Genomic DNA, 22,173 nt, shown 5'->3' on the forward strand with positions numbered 1-22,173 from the left:
CATAATCATCTGCCACCAATTTTGTTTCTTCTTAATCAAAGCTTGAATAAGCATAGGCTTTGACTGATATATTTTGTAGAGCTCCATGTCCATAGAGAGTGTTATCATTGTAAGTTTATACTCACAGCAAAATTCTCAACAATGCAGTATGAAATTTGCCTTGAAAATCAGAGAAAAAGGACAGATAAAAATCTCAGTGTTTAAAAGTTATCTGAATGGTGACAGCATTTGATTAAAAGCTTTTCATTTTGATAGCAAATGTTTTGATTTCCAAGATCTAATGAAGAATCTAAAACAAACGCTTGCGCATGGGAAGTAAAAAGGAAGAAAATACCAATTTCTACACAGAACTCTTATTTTACTAGTTTTCAACTACGACTTTTTCTCCAGTCTAGGGCTGATCCACAATAGCTGAGGTGGGGTTTTGCAGTCTAGTAAGACACAATAAAGTAGTAGTAAATGGCACATTACTAGCTATAGTGCCAAAGCATTTGTGGGCTCTGAGATTGATGTATTTGCAACATGCATTGCTCAAACATTAAGTCATGGTGGAAGACCCTGTATATTTTGGAGGAAGAGATGGGAAACAAATATTTTAAATATAATTTCATTTATCAATATCATTTAAGCCTATGCTTAACACACATTAATAATGTCTTTAATATTGCAGTCATAGCAGATTCTAAGATGTTTATTTTGCAAATGAATTAAGTTAGCTTAATATTCCTATTGCTGTTGTAAATTAAAATGCAGATGCACAAGATAATAAAAAAACAAAGTGGATGCCATTAACCTGATAGCATAGTGTTAGTGCAAATCCATCTTTTCAAAGTAAAATATCCCTTTTGTTAGTAGGATATTGTTCTCTTTGTGACAGCCATACCCTCCTGGGAACTTTATAATTCTGTTAAAGCCAGCTACCAGCATTCATTGAAGTTATATATGAATAATCACCTGAGAAATCTTTCTCAAGAATGTGAATAAAAGATGAGGATTTACCGGGTTACTGAATTGTGCTATATTATATTTACAGGAAAATACACTGTATAAGCATCATAAAAAACATCAATGCACACTTAATGTACATGAAAAGAAAGTCATGGCATTCAAATCTGGCAGGGCCAGACCCCACCTCTGATTTAAGGCAGCACCGTGGAACCCCAAATAAAGAACAGTCCCAAATGGTTCTTCTTAAACAGCTTAAAATGCATTAGAAACCTGAATAGCAGTGAAGAGAATTAAAGGATTGAAAACTGGTGTACAGGACAATTTGTTTTTAAATGCTTACCTCACTCTCTCTCTCTCTCTCACACACACACACACACACATATATATATATATGTGAAATACAGGCATACTGCAGTAAGGCAAAGTGTTCTGCTTATATACAAGTCAGGAAAAAAAATAAGTTTCAGACAGTTCCTCATGCATAAGAAATTGCTTCTCGCTTCACTGTCAGGTACATAGCTGCATAAAGTGCCTCCTGCCTCTGTTGTAATAAAATACAACTTACAGGTCCTGTTCAAATCTGATATACATTCACATTACTGATATAACAGGAGAAATTGTTCTTTATTACAATAGAATGAGATACAGAATTCCAGCACAGATAACATTTCTCAATGGGTAAAAAAACCCAGCACTATTTAAAGACAGTATTTCTTTTAGTTCTCATAAAAAATGACATTAAAATGGACAAATCAAAGGAATCTGGGGGAGATAAAAGGATGAGCTGTATAGACAAAACATGGACACAAGATTTTAAAAATCCCACCCAACTATACAATTTTTTTCAGTGTATTTCCAAACGGGTAAACTACCTCCTGAATAAAAATCACCTGCTTTTTTCTCCATTACATTTAGGTGCTGAAGGATACCTTTCCAAGTGGCTACTGAAACATGTGTTGTCATTCACATAACTTGACCCCGTGCATTTTCTTTCAGGTTCACAAGTTCTTGCCAAAGGAAAGTTCAAGGCAAAAAAGTACAAACAGGGTTCTTCTCACAAATCCATCCTCCATGTAATGGTTTTCACTATAAATAAGGCATAGCGGTTCAAGTACTACATTAAATGTAATCAAACAATGGGAAAGAAAACCACCCATGAACTCCTGCCAGAAAAGTACTTTATTAGGGAGAATAAAAAGCACTGCTCAGACAGTCTGAATAGGCATGGCCTTCTGCGCTGTCAGGCTCCTCAGGCTCAAAGTCATCAGGGTCTGGGGGCAACTGGTCGGCATCTTCATCAGAAGTGGAAGGGCGTGTGAGGATTATCCGAGGTATCTTCAGCAAGATGTGAAAGATTTCAGAGAAAAGAATCATATCAAGAGAAGCAAAGTGATTAACGGGAATATTTCAAAAGGACAGGGGAAACAGGTGATGAGAAAAAATATGTGAGAGGTGTAACACCATAGAGAATCATAGAATTGTTTAGGTTGGAAAAGACCTTTAACATCATCAGCTACTAACCCAGCACTGCCAAGTCCACCACTAAACCATGTCCCTAAGTGCCACAACTACATGTCTCTTAAATACCTCCAGGGATGGTGACTCAGCCGCTTCGTTGGCAGTGTGCTCCAATGCTTGAACATCCTTTCTGTAAAGACTTTTTTCCTAATATCCAATATAAACCTACCCTGGCACAACTTCAGACCATTTCCTCTTGCCCTGTCACTTATTATATGGCAGAAAAGACCAACCCCCACCTTTTTACATCTCCTATCAGGCAGGTGAGATCTCCTCTGAGTCTCTTCTTCTCCAGGCTGAACACCCCCAGCTCCCTCAGCTGCTCCTCACAGGACTCGTGCCCCAGACCCTTCCCCAGCTCCGCTGCCCTTCCCTGGACTCGCTCCAGTCCCTCAGTGTCTTTCTCACAGGGAGGGGCCCAGAACTGGACACAGCACTCCAGGTGTGGCCTCAGCAGTGCCCAGTACAGGGGGACAATCCCTGCCCTGCTCCTGCTGGCCACACTACTGCTGACACAGGCCAGGATGCCACTGCCTTCCTGGCCACCTGGACACACACTGGCTCATGTTCAGCCAGCTGAGGTCCAGCTTTTCCACTGGGCAGCTTTCCAGCCACTCTGCCCCCATCTGTAGCTCTGCATGGGGTTGTTGTGACTGAAGGGCAGAACTTGGCCGTATTGAACCTCACACAACTGGCCTTGGACCATCAATCCAGCCTCCTAAATCCCTCTGCCAAGCCCTCCTACCCTCCAGCAGATCAACACTCACACCCAGCCTGGTGTCATCAGCAAACCCATTGAGGATGGACTGAGTCTACTCACCCAGATCATTGATAAAGACATTAAAGAGGACTGGTCCCAGTACTGAGTCCTGGGAAACACCACTAGTGACCAGCCACCAGCTGAATGTAGCACCATTCACCACCACCCTCTGGGCCTGGCCATCCAATCAGTTTTTCACCCAGAAACAGTGTCCCTGTCCAAGACATGAGAAGCCAGGTTCTCCAGGAGAGTACTGTGGGAAATTAAGTCAAAGGCTTTACAAAATTCTGGGTAGATAACATCTAAGTGGGTCACTTTGTTACAGATTAGGTCAGTCAAGATGAAGTTTCCTGGATCCTCCTTCCAGCCCCTTTTCTAGATGGGAATCACATTTGCCAGCTTTCAGTCAACTGTGACCTTCCCAGGCAGCTAGGACTGCCAAAAGATGGTGAAAGGGGCTTGGTGAGCACTTCACCAGCTCTCCCAGTACCCTTGGGTGGATTCCACCTGGCCCCAGGGACACGTGTGTGTCTAAATTGTGCAGCAGGTGTTGAACATTTCCCCTTGGTTTATGGGGGTTCCGTTCTACTTCCTGTCTTTGTGTTACTGTTTAGGGGACTGGCACCCAGAGAACAACTGGTCTTGCTGGTAAGGACTGAGGCAAAGAAGGCATTAAGTACCTCAGACTTCCTTATCTTTTGTCTCTATGTTTCTTATCACATCCAATAAAGAATGATTTCCCTTGGCCCTCCTTTCATTTTTTGTTTTATGACAAAAAGCCATTGATAAAGCAAAATTAAGATAAATTGCCCTTTCCTCTCATTAACTAATCTTTTAAAAAACCCTCTATAGGTAAAAAAAAAATAAAATATTTTTAAAAAATAAACACAAGTAAATATGAAAAATAAATTTAAGTTCATTATTCATTTAGTTGATCCCCCAAAAGCAGTAAAGGATTAATTAAGAACCATATATCATATCAATTACTGATCTTTGAAAATTTGCATATTTGGCTTCTTTACTGACAAAATATGTTTAAGGTAAACATTAAAAGAAAATATCAATAGAATATGCATATATGGAATTGATTCCTTTTTTTTTGGACAAGAACTTTGTGTTCTTTGAGAACTATATTGCAATGTTTAAAAACTAATTTAAATGCTGTAACTGAGGAACAAAAAAGTGTCAGGCTCTTTATGTACAGTCAAATAATGTATGACTAATTGTTTTTATCAATGAATGGATTATTACAAATTTCACTCTGATGCACAAAATCATCCTCCTTTTTACTGCTTTCCAAAAAAGGTTTAACATGCAATGAAAACATACAAAGGTGAGTCAATATATGTAACAAACAGGTAACATGATAATGTGTAATAAATAAAGTGGCTATCTTACAAGCACTGTGAAAATTTTCAGGAAAGTTAGTACTTCTTATTTATCAGCTACTTCTACTTCATAAGAACATTTAATGTTGACACCACACAACTCAATTGTGTATATTATATTGTATTAATAATATATTATTTCCTCGCTGTACATTATCTTGATGATGTGATGTATGATTTAGGAAATGACACAAGCATATATATGCTTTGTGGCTACTGCCATTTCAGCCAGGAGGTTTCTGCATTGAAGTAAAATTAATTATTCCCCAGGCTCCCCTGATATTAATTCTGACTCCCCCCAGCTCACAGCACACTACACATAGACACCAAAGCTCAGGTCTCAGTCCAGAGCTGAATCTCACCCCTGGTAGATGTAAACTAATTTCATGTGAAATTTAGTGTATATTTTGGTATACTGAGTTCCCAATCATATACCTTTTTTCCCCTTCTTTTCCTTCTGCTTAAACTAAGGACATATTTCTGGAAGCTTCAAATAACCTATATAGATCCTAAGCACTGGCCAAGCTACAACTCCTGGGATGATTTGTTTTTGTCATGCACACATGACCTCATTTATAAGCTTTCCTTGTACTGGATGGTTCTGCTCTTTGCTGAAAGATGCTTTTGCTTAACAACAGCCAGCAGACAGCTGCTTTGCAGTACAGCAAATGCACATCTGTACATACAGGTGGTTTACTGGGTCACATAATGAAATTCTGACACCTCAAGAACTATTGCAGAGGTCTATGCCCTAAGTTACCTACAGTCATATCCAGGACCAGGCTTTGCATTTCATTGAGCTGTCAGTTCAAAGCTCAGGGAATACCCTTCTTTGTGCACTGTGCTGTTCAAAAACAGACGTGTGCACACCGCCCCATGACAGACATGTATTTCATTAGCAATGCAGAGTCACCAGTACCTATTGGTCCTTTTGAAGAAAAGACTTTTTTCAGCATGGTTTCTGCTCCTCGGTTTCCAAAGAACCAAAACTAATTCTCTAAAATATTTTCTTCAAACATTTCATGACTGCTTGCATACTATGTTTCAAATATTATGATGAACCAGGTCTAAAAATTATAAAGTAAACTTAATAGATGAAAAGTGCTCTTTTGACATTTCTTTGGTAATTGTACTAACTGCTCCACAAAATACATGGTGTTGGGGAAGTCTTACATCTAATCTTTCATGTTGCTGCAGGTAAAGAGGAACCAGCACTAAATGAACAACCAATCTTCTACAGAAGAGGCTGAACAGTGCCTCAGCCCAGAAGTGCTGGAAAGCTGGAAACCTACACTCCCAAAAGAAGAGTGGGCTCAGGTCTGATCAGAGCAGCCCCTCTGTACCCTCTCCAGGCAGGTGAAAGCTCACACATACACTGACTCATGCTGATTTGGAGACATACTGCTGAGTCTTTCTAACAAATCAAATGTCCTGGTCCAAGTGCAGCTTTATTCTCCATCCCTCTGCTCTCAGCACATCTCCCTGCCCACTCTCCCTCTGAAACCCCATGTGAACTTATGCCACTGCTGTCCCTAAACCATCACTGCTCCTTCCCCTGCAGCCAGTCAACCTCCTCTGTGCCTCTCTCCCTGACAGGATGCTGAGGAGCCTATTTCCTCAAATCTGAATTGTAGGTACCAATGAAAAAACACTTTCAGTTGAGGATTGTATTTGCAATTGCAAATGTATCTAAGTAATAGAGCACATATTTGTACATAACAATTCATTCTAATTCAATGAAAAGAGGCTCAGGCCTCTAGTCTCCCTCTCCTTGCAGCAAAAGTTATCAGTTAAGCTCCTCTATAAACCAAAACCAACACAAAATGGATGTAAGAAACACACATCACATTTCTAACCACCTAACCATCTTCACCTAACCACCCCCTAAGAACCCAGCACTCTCTATCACTGCCTTCACATTCACCCAAGTTCCAGGAACATCACAATATAAGTTGTATCAGCTTCCTTTACTCTTTCAGTTTTGTTTAAAAACAAAACAAAATAAACAAACCAAACAACAACAACAAAACCAAAACAAAACGAAAAAAAACCTAACAAAAGAAAGTAACGAAACTCAGCAACTCTAAATTTGCATTTTATTTTGTTACATTCTTTCCTCAAACCCAGTACTTCTCTTCCCAGAATCCTGGGGGGATTTTACCTTTGCTTTCATATTTCCCTGATTATCCTCACTGACCTCAGCCTTACCCTATTAAATAGGCAAGCTTTGCTCTTGGAGCTGGTCTTTACAATTTGTATTTGAATGTACATTTCCTGGTGCAGCATGATCAAGAGAAGACAGGAGAACAGACTTCCTATGTGGAAAAAATGGCACAGCAAAGAGAAAGCAAATTATTTCCACTGCCCAATACAGACAGGGAAAGTCAGTGACATTTAGGATGGCAATAAGGAAAACCCTTCCAGTAGAGGCACCTGAGTTGCTTGTCTAAGGTATGTGGGAAGGTGTGAAACTTCCACCTTCTGTAGATAATTCTGAAAAAAAAAAAATTATGCCTGTGTAGGAGGACAAATTATCTAGATTTTCTATTATGCCATTGTTTTCTCCACTGGTTGTTACTCAGCACTGTTTGAACATGTCTAAAATACTTATGTTGAAATTGCCAAGTCCTCCTACTCACTTTCTATCGTCAGGCTTTAAATATCATTATTTAAGCAATAGTGGAACTACTATTCAATCTCAAATTGTCAAAATACATAGAATACTTTTTTAAGAAAAATGCATCATTAATTAGTTGAAGCAAGTTACTGTTTTTCCATTTTCCCCTGAAATTACATTTTCAGTGTCTAAAAAGTAAACTTCAAAATGGACACGTCCTGTAGAAAACCAGTGGTCTCACTGTGGAAACTTCTTCCATTATCTTGTTTGTGTCACTTTTTTTAACATAACCACTAGGACTTTCTACACTAAAAAAGCTCCGTTTTGTTTGAATCACACATAACTAAATATCAAATTATTTCAGACATTCTCATTTAATGGGATTGATGTTTTAAGTTTTAACTTTCATATTTTCCAGATTCTGTACTGCATTAGTATATAACTCTGAGCTTCATATAAAGTGTTAGCAAGTTTTCTTCACAATTTAGTTAGACAAAACCATCCTTTTCCAGCCTGAGAACCAAGGACACTGCTGCAGCTTCAGGCCCAAAAAGTATAAACAACAGCAAATTCAGAAGAGCAATCTGGGATGATGGGACTTCATAACCTGAAGCTGTAATAGGACAATTAACCCCAACATGTAAATGGACAAAAACTTATACAAGTGTGAAAACTTGTGACCTGTCATCATCTTGGGTCAAGCCAGAGCTGGGCTCTTGTACTGTCCAAGGTGTAAAAGCCTTTAAATAAATCCCTACTTCAAGCCTTTAATACTGTCTAGCCTCTCTCCTAGGTAGCCTCTTAAGGCATCAGGATTAACAGCCTACATTGAAACCTGGAGTCCTTCACCTGGAGCACAGACAGGGGCTGCCTGTGCACTCCTGATCCTCTGCAGGAAGTAAAATAAAGCCATCTAAACAAATGGGGCAATTCAACTGCAATGCTGGCTGCAAAAGTTCTTTCATACTGAAACAGGATAGGAACAAACCTACAACTAGCTATGATGCTTGAAAGCAGTTTTTAAAATAAAATGTATTAACTGAGATGTCTTGCCAGCACTGGTTAACATTGAGTAATTTTTAACTTCCAGATGTGCACATATGCTTTCCTTACCTACTTCTAATCAAAATGTCTGTCCAAAAAGTTGCAGAACAGTCCATGAAAGACAGCTCATTATATCTTTTTTTATATTTTTTTCAAAACTAAAACCGAACAGAACAAACCCCATCATCCTTTTTTTTCTTTTATAAACCTTTCCCTTCCCCTGGCCTCTCCCAGCCCACAGGTCCCTACTCCAATATTAGCCAGAGAGGGAAGTTCTCAATGCAACAGTCACAGCTACAAGCCAAGCTTCACATCAAAGGCATAACCAGCAGCGACAGGGCAAATCACAGCTGGCAGCAAGGCCAGCTGCTGGGGACAGAGGCTACAAATCACAAGGTGAAACAACACATGAAAGGCCAAAGTTTGATGGAATAAGGGCAGGAAAAAAGAATTTGGATTGATCTTTTTTAGGAAGAAAACCAGACATACTTTTAACTCTAGTTCACACAGGTAATTTTTTTAAGGAAACATTCCTCAGCTAGAAAATACCTGTAATAGGAATGCCTGCCTAGCTCAGCTCCATGTATCTAAATAATTCCTATTTTTTAAATTTGACTTTACAGTTGATCTTCACTGACTCCAGTGCTAAGGATGGTACCCTTTAACTGGGGAAAACAGGGGAAAACAAAATTGTGAACACAGTTGAGAGCATGTGCAGGGGTTTACGTAAACCTCATTAATAATGTTATGATTTCATAGTTAGTCTTACCTGTTTTGTCATCATTGGGGATGGAAGTAATTTAGACCTGAACAGGAAATTTAGACTTCTCACTAAACAAAAACAGTCCTCTGCTAGATGCAAAGGATCACATTTGATGACTGTATTCACAGAAGAAACTGTCTAAATCGAATTTAGTTAAGTAGGGCATTTACTCATACCTAAGAAGTATTACACAGCTGGACTATTAAACAAAATTTTTAAAAAGAAGATGCAAAAATGCATCCAACAGAACAGCAGAGAAGGGGCAGATCCACTGCTGCACAGTTCACAACAAACCAGCATCTGATGGTGTTCTTAACTGATGTCAGCAACAATAGATAAATGCAACCTTCTCCCCAACAACAAACAAGGAAATACAAGTCAAAGAGAGAGAAAGAGATCAAATTAGTTCCTTGGAGTTCATTACTCACAAGCAACACCATCTCCAGGTGGGAGCTGGCACAGCAGCCAGGGCGCAGCTGGGGCAGGGTGGCAGGGCATGGGACACAAACCAGCTGATGCACTGCTGTGTGTCTGGAAACACATAAATCTGGAAACCCCATCAAGACATGCAACATAGCTCCCCTTTTATAGCATATCAGGGACGTTTCAATAAGCATGTGTTTTATGGTGCTCCCTCAACTCGCCTGGTCACAGAAATCCCTGGTTGCATCCCTTTCCCTGACACTTCACAATGCAATTTTACTGCTGTGTTTGACTCTGGCCAAACTTCAGAAATTGTGAAGGTGGATGGAGAGAGAGGTATAAACCTCTCAGGCACTCTGGGGAAGATAAATCTTTGGTGAGGCATGGATGAAGCACCTCATTACACTTGGCTACAGAAGACCTGTGCACAAGGAAATCTGTGTGACCTGTGCTGCTGCACTCAGGGAGCAACCGGCTCATGACACCTTTTATTGCTTGGGGCTGGGAGAGGGCAGCACATAATTCAGTTCATCCTTGCCCTTGGAACAGCCACACTACTCTCAAGCACTGACAGAATAGCTTTGGCACCGTGCTTTTGGGAGTGTTGCCTCAGTTTTGTGTGCAGCAACCTGGTGAGAGCCACGAGCAGGGGCTACCCCACCAGCCCATCCCTCTATCCCTCTTCCCTGCTGCTGTCCCCACACTATGCACAGTGATTTACTTCAAAATCTAATTCAGCTCAGTATGATTTCCAGGAAGTCAATGAAGCAGACAAGCAGTAAAACACTGGAACAGATTTCTCAGAGAGGTGTAGATGCCCCATTCCTGGAAATATTCAAGGACAGGTTGGACAGGGCTCTGAGCAACCTGTTCTGGTGGAAGATGTCCCTGGTTACTACAAGTGGCGTACAAGATGATCTTTAAAGGTCCACTCAGACCCAAACCACTCTATGATTCTATGGAAATTTCCCGTGTGAATTTTCTAGATATTGATATATTTTACAGCGCAGTTTTAAATCTGAGTATTTTCTCTGCTTCTTGAATAGCAAGAGAACATCTTGCATGTTTCATCTGTCTTCCAGCATGCAGTATATATAATATTTGGTCATGTCAAATTTAGAGCAAAGCCCCTTTCTGCTCTTGCTCTCTGCCAAGTGCCTCCCAAGGGCAATGCACAAGGCAAGAAAGATGGAGTTCTGTCAAACTCACAACATAAATGGAAGATCAATCCTCATCATGTCATATCTGCAATGCTGTCAAGCACAAAAGGCTCTTAAAAGATTCAAATTGTGTATGAAAAATCATTCTTGCTCCATTTCTTTCATCTTCTTATGCACCACTGGATAGTGACTTCCCTGACACTGGAACCTGATTTACAGATTTTCATATGAGTGCTTTCATATAAGTGTGTAATCATTTACGGCCCGATGCGATGAAAACATGAAAGAAAATGCATTGCTCTGACCCCATCGGGAGACTGAAAAGGCATTGTCCCCATAAGCAGTGCTACCGGTGGTCCAAGCTGCCAACCCTTTGATTTTTTGAAGAGAACTCATCACCCCTGTGAAAGGCAGTGGCTGTCTGAAAACCTTGCAGAAACTCAGTACTCTTCCCCTGCAGTACTCCTGCAGAGTCCGTGAGGATGCCTCTCACAAGGGGAGACATTGCTTATCATTTGTGTAGTTTTTTTAATACTTACCCTCTTTTATTCTCAAATAATATCTACATCCTACAGCACAGTTCAAGGTGCCTTGCTTGAGTCAGTTCATCTTTTGTATGTTTTTGCTTATATTGTCTGCAGTGCTTATAATTGTCTACCATATGATGGGCTCACTTTGTAGATTTTCTCTAATGTGGAGGTATTTTAATATGGTAACTTGAAAAGGTCAATTAATGTCCTATCTTTTAAAAAGTTTTTTTCTATTTAGCAGTTAATTACAAGCTTTGCAAAATCCAAGAACTTAAAGTTTGAAATGAAACCATTTTGACTGAGTGCTGTGAGAAAACTACTTAAAAGGAAGAGAGGAAAAAGATACACTGTGCAAACAGAAGCATTTGTTGAGACCAGGAACTTAATTTCAAATTCACAAAGTTCCCTAACCACTACACTATGGAGGCAAACACAGTGTCTACAACACACACCTTTTATCTTCCATCTTTCATCGTGACTCAGAAATACTCAGTTGCTTAGATAAAAGCAGAAGCAAACTAGGAGATGAAGTGGAGGAGGCAATCACACAGCACATGGGTGCTAACACTCCACTGAAGTTCACTCAATGACTAAGGTTAGTTAAACCAACAAGGCTCATAGGCTTCTTTGCAGATGTATGCACAAGATGCAAGGCAGTAGAGAGTTAGATTCCTGACTTCTAAAACTAACTTAGCTTGTCAGAATAGAAAAAAAAATAACATAAAAACACCAATACCCTTACCTGACAAGATTAAAAGAGTCATGAAAATGTTTTGGAGAAGGGAAAAGCAGTTCTTCCTAAGAAACTTGAAGTAGTAGATCTTATGGTGCTACAGGTCAGTCAAACACTCTATGTGATGTGAGCAAGGTCTTTACTGTTTGAAACAAGCTCAAGAAGAAACCTGGCTTTGTTCATGATAAGGACATTCTGAATCTCACTTTACTTGTCTCCTTCTTACGCTGCTTCTCTGACCTGAGTACTTCACTGGCTTTGCTTTTAAAATTGAACAAAGACAATGACTGAAGAAACAAGTTTTATTTTATGTTGTTTGATTTCAATTTTCTGATATGTTTAGAACATTCTCAGATGAATAAAGGGTCTGATAATTAGATTTTTGCAGATTTTTAACTAACGTAAGTGGGTCAGTGTTTTTCCCTGAAAAGTGTTTATCAGCTGGAAATGAAGAAGGTTGCTGCTGCTGGGATGCTCATCCATGTAAGATTTCTCACAACTTGCATATGAACAATATGAGACAAAGGCAGAAGTCCAGCAACTGCATGCTGTGGGAGATGGTGTATCTGCTTATGCACTTCCTGCAGGCGCAAGAGGATTTCATTTTGATACATGTTACAGGTTCGAGTGCACTTGTCTGTTTTCTCAGCAGATTTAGGAACACTTGGTATCTCTGCATTATTAACAGAGCAGCCAAAACACTTGGCTTTTTTAACCTGAAGAAGTTTTTCAGATTTTTTCAGTACTGTAAGCTTCACAATTTATTTATTTATTTATGCACACAATTACTTTTAATTGGTAACTCTTACTTTAACCTTTCTTGAAAATCCCAGTATCAGTGACACTTGTATCCCTGGTGAACAATACAAAAAATATATTTGAGGAAATTTCCAGGGCAGAGGCATAAAATTAAGCCAAATAATAAGCTAACAATTGAAGTCAAATACTAGATTAAAATATCTTGAAGACTTGATATTAATTACAAAGTATCTAATATCCTTATTATATTGATAGTCCCAAAAATGACTCAAAGAAGATGGAATGATGATGCATGTTATGAAACTATAGAAGATGCTGAAATCTGTCAACACTCTCCATTCAGTCAGACAAAAACCTCTGGGAATTTCAGTCCGAGGTTGAATGAAAATATTTATGATGGAAAAAGACTGTGAAGAGTTGGCTCTATGCTCGAGAGAATGGATAGGAAATAATAACAGAACTGGAAATGGAGACTCCAAAATTCAAGCTGAAGTTCCTTCTTTAAAGTCAGCGTGGTTATTTGTTTATATCCCTGATATTTTTTAAGTTCAATTCAAATAATTGTACATACATACACATATATATATATAAACAAAGTAAAATATGTTTTCATATTTTAGAGGTGTGATTAGCATAACTGAGGCAAGTCTATAAAATACTGTATGTAAAAACTATCTACTTGTAATTAAACTTCTGAGGCCTCTATCTACATGTCAGCAAAATTCTCAATCATAATTAAAACCAAGGAAGATTCTCATTTTTCCTTTGCAAAACAATGACTCACTGTAAAAGAACATTTCGTTTGTCCAATTAATTACTGGTCATTCACACTGTCATGAAATCTTAAAGCTGGCACAAAGGGTTTGAAATTGAGTTTGGCTGGATGAGTTAACAATTAAATGAGCCTTTTAGCAGCAGTTAGAGCAACCAAGCCTGTGGAAAACAGAGAGGAAACCTGAACCTGGCAGCAGCGTTGCCTGTTGTAATGCCAGAGCAGCAGGCTCAGAGATGGGGTGGGCTGTGGTTAGCAAGAATAAACCAAATATTATCACAGAGAGCATATGCAAAGAGGATGTTTTTAAAAATTCAGTACTAATGAACAGATGAAGACAGAATCTGCTGGAAGGCAGGATGATGACATGGAAGAGAGGGAGAAGAAAGATGGCACCATCTGGCACATATTCAATTTTTGCAGAATAGGAATAGGAGTCTCTGATTTCTCTGCCATTATGCTTCAGTCCTTCCCTCCTGTGATGTAGACTACCATCTTTTATTGAAACCTGACCAGTAACACAGAGGAAATGAACCTTCCTATATTCCTGTCACAGAAGAAGATTCTGCATTAAGGTCCTACTGCCACCTGCTTATCTGAACATGCAAAGCAAGTTCTACATGAGAAGCCAGGCTTTAAATATTTTTCAGATAGTAAAGATTTCCTTCTGTTACTAAGGAATAAGAGGGACTTCAGAGTGAGAACAGGTGAGAAATTGAGCAGTCCCAATTCAGCAGGATACTCCCCACAAGCCCGTAATCCCTGAAATTGATGAATGCTGCTCCAGGTTACAGGCAATAACATATATAATTTGCTACAGCACAAAGATTTTTATTTCAAAAAATAAACAAAACCAGAAATACAAATCTTTCCTCACAAAAGAACTTGCACATCAGTTACTTTTGACATTCAGAACATATTCAGTCAGTTGACTCCCTCTGAGTACTGTGCTCTATATTAAGCATCTCAGTCTAATCTGCCTCCTCCTTCTCCCACTACAGCTGAAGAACTTTAAAGGAAGGTATACACATAAAAATACAATAATTTCTTATTTTTGGATGAAAAGACTAGAAGTGAGATACTACTGCAACAGATCCAGGCCACCACTAATGTATGAATGAACCCTTTCAACAGTGTTTCCTCTAACAGGAAGCCTCATGCTTCCTGCAATGCTAATAAAGACTGTAAGAAACAGCTACCAGGTAAAACTGGACCAAAAAAAAATCCCAAACTGATGTGTTTTAAGCTGGAAAATAAAACTGGTCTAAATGTTTCAGAAGATGATGTTGGAGGCTGGAGGCCTCAAAATAAGTTTCTTTAAGCAATTAATAGAAGGGAAAACCTTTCTTAGTCTATCTCATGGAAAAAAAATTGTAGCTCAACACTTAACAGTGATTAACAGGAAACCAGAGAAAAACAGTTGCATGAGCCATTTGCTGACTTTTTCAGTCAACTAACAAATCCTTAGTTATCTAAATGGTTAATAAAAACTGATATGTTCTTTGATTATAGTCTTTAATATAATATACATATATTATTTTTTGACATTAGCTAGGTTGTAAATGTTATTCATGGAGAAAGATTTTTTTTAAAAGACTGAAACAAGAGGAATCAGACAAAGCATTCCTCCGGCATTTGCTGTAGCAGAAACAGTTGTTGCTTCCCGGTGCTTCAAGCTCCATACAAGTAAGATGCTTTTTGACCTTAATTATTCAGATACCTTGTATCCTAGTACACCTTGTATGCAGGATACCAAGGTATCCTAGGATACCTTGTATCCTTCCTAGTAAAGCCATAGTTTCATTTGTGCACATAGATGACCAAGATTAGGATAGGTCTTCAGAGAGTTGAACTTGCTAGAGAAGTTGAAAAAAGTGGATATCTAAAAGCCACCCTGCAGGCTCAGCTGTTTCTGTCTGTGACACGTGCTGGAGGCTTTCTCTCATCAGTCACCTAAATGTCTTGGCCTGTGACACAAGATCCCTCTTCTAGTCAAAAGATGAAAATGGCCACCTCCAGGTAGCACTTCACCCTCTCCCTCCTAAAAGAGGGACCCTGGAAATGCTTCTCCTTCCTTCCATTAGCTGGAGACAGAGTCCAGACAACAGAATAATGACTCAGACTGAGGGGAATGGGCACCACCCCTAAAGTCCCCAAACCAGAGTGCTTCAAAAGCCCTGCTCTGCTACGCGGGTGCTCACCCAGGAGCTGAGCTCCTCCAGAAGCCATGTCCCAGCTGCAGTGACAGCCATGTAAACTCTTGGTAGGGCCTCTGATCTTTGAGATGTGTTGAGTACTGTGCCAGTCTTTGCTAGCATTGACAGACAACACAAATTTCTTAGGTAAGAGTGACTTCTTGTTTACTGGGGCTGTCCTACTTACTGTTATGACATGGTTGACTGTCGGGAAGGGGCTGCCCTTGGGTGAAGCTTCAGTAGGACCAGCATCAAGGGCAGCAGGTTCTGAAACAAAGGTTGCCTTTAAAAGAAAACACCAGAAATATATTTTTATTCTGAATGCTGTTTAAGGAGTTCCCTCCCTCTCAAGGCAGTATACAAACACCTGGCCCTACTGTTACATGTGGTTGTACAAACACAAAATAAAATCATTGTATAAAATAAAATTGCAATTCTCACTGCTTCCCATTTTTGGTGAGTTTTATATTTGAACTGTTGAAATTATCAGTTCAAGAATAAGAAGTAGTAACACACAGTGTTAAGAGAAAAATGCTTGCTATTTGTACAGAGATTAGTCCTGTGCTTAAAGCATTAGCGTTTCTATAGCACAACTCATTGCATGAATTCCTTCTTGTGACACACACACACAAAAAGCAGAGATTTGTTTCCTCTATTCTTTAAACAGATGAATGATTCTGCCATCTTGTGGGAGATGTAGAAATCCTAACTATTTGTGCAATAACAGCAGGGCAGAACAGGCTAGAACAGAAATTTCTTCTTTTTTTCACTTGTTTCACTGTTGATTAAGTGAACAGACATTAACACCTAGTATATTCCAAATATACCCCAAAATAAAAAATTAATTATAGCCTCGTGGACAAACCTGAGCAATGGGGCTGATTTTTAAGATGCTAACTTGACCAGAAACTCTGCTTAGAAGGTACAGCAACTAAAAATTCTGGTTTTTTTCCCCAATGATTTGATAATGTGGAATATGCAGAGAATTTCTCACACATTTGTTAAAATATCTTTCAGAAAATAAAAATGTAAAATTATACATATTATTATCTATAATTAACCTTTTAAGAACTGTTAAACTAGCAAAATATTTATATGTTACGGAACACCACCGTCTCTTAATACTTCCATAGCATAATTTTACAAAAATAGTAATTTATCATAAAATAGTCTTTAGCTGATACAGGTTGTATCATTATTCCTGACAATTTAACAGACATACAATATTGCTTGCTCCAGTCCACCTTAATTCAACATGGAGCATGCTGGAGTGAAAACTATTAATCTAACCAAGTATAAATGACGGTTTAAGAGAACAAGAGCTGAAAAAAATATAGACTGGTTTCACCTCTAAGTGATTTTGTAGAGATTCTCTTCCTACTCCACCAATCTCAGCAGGTAGAAACCAAACAGTACATCAAAAGCATGTAACACAAAACTGTATGTGACCATTTTTTTCTTGTTGTCTTGGGAAATTCTGAAGCTCAAGAATGTGGCTTCTGCTAGGAGAGATGAGGCTTGAGATGGAGCAGCCCAAGACACATTTATCCCTTGTCACTTGGCACTGCAAGCCTCCATCAGGGGAGTTATTTTGAGCTGTTCTCTTCCCACCAAAAATTACCTTGGGGAAACAAGCTCATCTAGTTTCTATTTCTTTGTTGCAACTGCAATGAACTCATCTAGTAAATCTAATACCATGTCACAAGAAAGCTTCTTGGATCAAGTACAACTGCATTTATGCTTACATAACTGCTTACTAAGATCATTATTTTCCTTTGTAAATATTTAGTTAAGCACTTTGAACATAAAGATCTGACAACCAGAACATAAGAAGGAATACAACAATTTAATGTTATTATCATTTCTTCATAATGACAAGTATCTAAAAGGCTAAGGCAAGCCTAGATCTGGATCTCAAGTTCCCCAACTCTGAGTGATTTGATTTAAAGACAACAACAAGAGAACACACTCCACAGTGACAAACAACCCATCTACCTCAGCCACTCTGTCTCCTGCTTGTACCCCAGCCAAGTCTGATGGACCATCTTTTGGCAGCCGTGCAATCAGGATCCCCTGGTAACACAAAATATAGGTTTCAGAAATTACAGTTTCTCCCATTGTTCTTAGATGTAAAAAGCAAATGGGAAGTAATTAATTTTCAAGACTTATTGTTCTGTTGCCTCCATAAAATTAAAAACTAAATAGCTTAGCACATTTGCGAGACAAAAAAAAAAAAAAAGCCTCCATGGCTGACACATAAAACAATGAACAAAAGTCAGTAATTGTTTACATTGTGCCATAGGGAACAGACTGAAAAACAGCCTGAAAAGATTTATTTAAAAGATAAATCAGTGAGAAGATGTGTGAAATATTTCTCTCAAATCAAGTTAGCTCCTGAGGATGAGCAAATGAGATGGGAAGGCACGTGGATTGCCAAGGGAGTGACCCCAAATTGAGGCAAAAGTAAGAATGAGACAACAGTGTTTCAGCCATCAGGTTGCCTTTGCAAAATCCTTGGTTTACAACATTTAGGTATGTCTCCCAAATCATCCCTTCTGGAGCTTCCCATCAAAATCTAATGCCAGATCCTACTCTGGGAATTAAGCTACCTATGTTTATCCTTGTTAGCTTTACAAAGATGGAAACGTTACATGAAGAACAATCTCAGAAAGCAAACAACAAAACACAGTAACTCGAGGAACTACTCATCAGTCTATTCCTAATGATCACTAGATAAATTTTGAATAATGAAATGCACCTCATCACTTTCTTTACATGAAGATGAGCCCTTTCCACCAGCAATGCTAATACCAAGGCTCCCCATTTGACTGCACACAGTAATGGTTACCTGGAAAAGAATTATAATGGGTAAGATTAATCAAAAATATTGTCTTTTAATTGTGTGAGCATTGAAAATCTACCTCCCACTCTGAACACCAGCAGACATGCCCCTGGGGAGCCCAGCCTGGAGAAAAATGGTGCTACACTTCAACACTGGCACATGCAAGACTTGTCACCACAGCTTTGAAAACGTAGATTGAACGAAGACTCAGCTCAGTGCCCACTTGGATGTACCTTTGACTTAGCCTCACAATACCAAAGCTGGATATGTAAAGTGAGATGTTTCACAAGGAAAGTGGGCTTTGTTGGGGTTTTTTAATGGGAAATTCTTCTTCCAAATAAAGCCTTCTTTAAGGTAAGCCTCATCACATCTGCCATGCAATGTCCCCCTGTCTTTGTATCTTTTGTAAACTTCCTCACCCAAGAGGAGTTCCCCACAGACACAGGGGCTGTCCCCCAGACCTGCAGAGCCCCCCAGCAGCAAGCCCAGCCCACGCAGCAGTTCCAAACCTTCAGCGGGGGCTGCGGCACTTCCCGCACCCGCAGCTCCTCCGCGATCCGGCCGCTCTCGCTGGGGAAGCTGCCTGCTGCTGACACAGGTGGCTGCACCTTGGTGTTAGATCCTGGAAGGGTCTTCCCTTTCACTGCCAACTTGTGCTTTTCTTGAAGCGTTGTTCTGGTATTTCTTTGATCTCGTGTGCTATCACTTCTATCAAAAAGGCTGCCGGAAAACTTGGAAATAGGTTCCTGAGGGTTAAAGATAAAAAAGGTAAAAACAAGGAGAATCTGAAACACAGGCCTTACCCACCCTAACATGAATTCATTCCTCACTCTCACATTGCTTATGATAGAACTTACTTCACTGAAGACAAAACCGGAACTTTACAGCAAACATACAAAGATTTTTATTTTACCATTATTTACCATTTTACCATGGGCATGTTTCCCCTCAACACTGAGGCTGAAACTGTGGGAACAGGGAGAGGACTGGGATTTCATATAGTCTTTCACTAAATTCCCTGGCACACAGAAGCACATGTAGCACACACATATCCACATTTGCATAAATCCTGATGTGCCCTACAAAAATGGCAGAGCATGAGAACCAGACTATGCTGGGCAGCCTCTGGCAGCTCTGTAGTACTGAGTCCACTGCTCTGGGGGAAGAAACCACACACACAAGGCAAATGAAAGATATTTCCATACAGAAAACAAAATGTTTCTCATAGTTCCCCAAAACTCACATTCCATTTTTGAAAGCATAGGTGTGAGAGGGAAGGCAAGTCACTACCTTGCATCTACATATCTAAGACTTTGTTTCAGTCATTGGATTGACTTTAGCTGCAAATGGCAGTGAGTGGAGACCTGCAAACTTAAGTGATTTAGGAGTCCTCTGGAAATGGAATCTGAAAGGTGATGCATACTAAAGCCTACTCTGAAGCCTGGCCCTAGGGTGAACCTACTCCAAGATGCAGTGAGGAGCACACAATGTCACCCTATGGTTGGCTAAACCACAAGGGCCTGAAAAGAGAAATACACATCTAAAACACATTCGCCAAACAATTAAAGCTTCAGACAAGTTTGACTGCAAAACATAGTGATGTTTTCCAGCTATCAGTTATTCCTGGCAAAGGGTTAAATTAAATTCAGACACAATGCCCAAATTCTGTTAACATTTTAGAAATGCTTTACTTATATTCAGCTGATTTTTGCTCCTTAATTTGATGGGTTAAGGTCAAATCAGATCTTCGTATTGCCCAAATCCTTCTATTTTCTGTTGGCAGTGAAATGATGCAGCAAACACACATCAACACCTCTGAAAATAAACCCCATAAGTGTTTTTCTAAGCATGGAAGTTTAATACCAAAATAAAAAGCAGTGGCATTACCTTGAACAGCTGTGCAGAATCCCAGACTGGACACTTTATTTTTCAATCTATATTGGCACTTTCCCATAATCTCTTTTTGGTTGGGATGGAAAGAAGCACTGCCAACCCCAGGGAAAGCATACAAGGCATGACTGCTTCCCATTTTCACTTAAAAGGGAATTTGCTTAGCTTGTCTAACATAAAACATTATGTTTATCTCTATAAAACAAAATGTTTATCTCTTCTTGAGAGAGACTTCTCTTTACAGTGCCAGGCTGACTAACCTGGACACATCTGCAGTACTGGGGCTGCCAGGGAAGAAAGCCATGAGCAAGAGCCAGGACTATGGGCTGGAGGAAGGGGCACACCAGCAGCACTCACAGGGACTAGGAAGGAAGCAGAGGTCCTGGAAGAGAAGCAGAAGCCCCAATTCCTCCCTAATGTCCCAGAAAACATCAGGAAGAATGGTGAGCAATGTCCTGAAAGGCTGCAAGAGTGCAATCACCACCTCCTTTTCCCAGGCTAGGACCAAGAGGACTGCCAGGCTGCAGCACAGGTGACAGATACCCGGCAGGCACAGGCTGGAGAAACTACAGCAGGCAGGGGCTCACAGACATAAGCTTCCTGTAAGAGCACCACCCAAAACAAACATGCAGTGGAGAAGCACTGCAGCCTCACTTTTCTACCATCCAGGCCTAGGGAGACACTGAGCCCCAAGTGCTGCCAACAACCTCCTCACCTGAAAGAGATGGAGGGAGCCTGGTAACTGGGGATATAAGTAGGAGTAAAGTAAAAATGTGCCTCATCATTGCTCAGATTACTCATCTTAACCTGCAGATTGAACTCAACTCTCGAGGGCTGGACAGATTAATTGCAAGCAAAGTGAAGGAATTGAACATTGAACAAGCAAGAACATGAGAGTATAAGAAGTGCAGGTCCCACAAACCCAAAGTGCTTCGCTGCACAGCAGTGTGAGTAGCTGTAGCCTCTTCATAAATACATGCTGTCTCTCCCAAATTCAAGACTACTTACATCATCAGGATCCTCGAGTTCCTCTGCTTCTTGCTCAGGACTGATCCTTCCTTCTCTCCATTTTCCATTAGCAGAGCTGAATTTGTACAGGTTACCACCATGCAAACTCTCCTTTCCTTTCAATGAGGCCCAGCGAGAACCCTGGGAACTCCAGTTGTGGCCACTGTACAGTTTAGGAGACTTGGGAAGCCACTTAATAGAGTCCTGAGGGAAAGAGGACATTAAAAAAAAAGGCAATTAATAGATTTTAAGAAAGCAATTGAGGTACATAAGTGCAGAAGCTGCCTGGCAAGTTCTGAAAGGTATTTTAGATTCTGGCAAATATGGTGTTTCCCTTTTTTACCTTTAGAAGTACCTTCAGTCCCACACAGACTAACTTTGCCAGTTAATGGGCATTACTTGTGATACAAAGAGCAAGCAAAGGCTGCTGAAAACAGTGGAAGCCTTTAAGCACTTATAAGAGCATGTGGGACCAAGCCTACCTTCAGCATTGTAAAGAAGAATTAATGATCAACAACAGTCTTCAATAAAGTGTACTATTAAGAAAACAAACAAGAGTACTTAGACCTTTAGTGACCATCTCATCTCATGTCCTGAGTTAAAAAAAACTATTGTCACTCCCCTTTTCATTATTCATTAAATAAAATATTTCATTTATTGAATGGTACCAATAGAAAGCATAACACTTAATTGATCTTTTAAGAATTGTTGATTTACAAAGTGATTATAGTTCAGTTATTCCAAAATGTCCATTACTTACAAAATGCATCCAAACTACTCCACTTTTCTCACGCAGAAGTTTTTACATGACAAGTTGTGTCAA

At 39.7% G+C, this 22,173-nt stretch overlaps 1 protein-coding gene across 1 annotated transcript; it reads right to left on the bottom strand.

The window, feature by feature from the left end:
• Positions 1-1,036: 1,036 nt before the first annotated feature.
• LOC117244083 (protein scribble homolog) lies at positions 1,037-21,909 on the bottom strand. Its single transcript, XM_033513020.1, has 6 exons — positions 21,351-21,909; positions 18,962-19,198; positions 18,369-18,458; positions 17,606-17,683; positions 15,798-15,893; positions 1,037-2,283 (listed from the first exon to the last, which is right to left on the bottom strand). The coding sequence occupies exons 1-6, from the start codon at positions 21,570-21,572 to the stop codon at positions 2,131-2,133; spliced, it is 876 nt and encodes a 291-aa protein (XP_033368911.1). The 5' UTR covers positions 21,573-21,909; the 3' UTR covers positions 1,037-2,130.
• Between the last annotated feature and the right edge of the window lie 264 nt (positions 21,910-22,173).

The sequence above is a fragment of the Parus major genome, chromosome 3 (genome assembly GCF_001522545.3).
Source record: "Parus major isolate Abel chromosome 3, Parus_major1.1, whole genome shotgun sequence".
Taxonomy (NCBI): Eukaryota; Metazoa; Chordata; class Aves; order Passeriformes; family Paridae; genus Parus; species Parus major.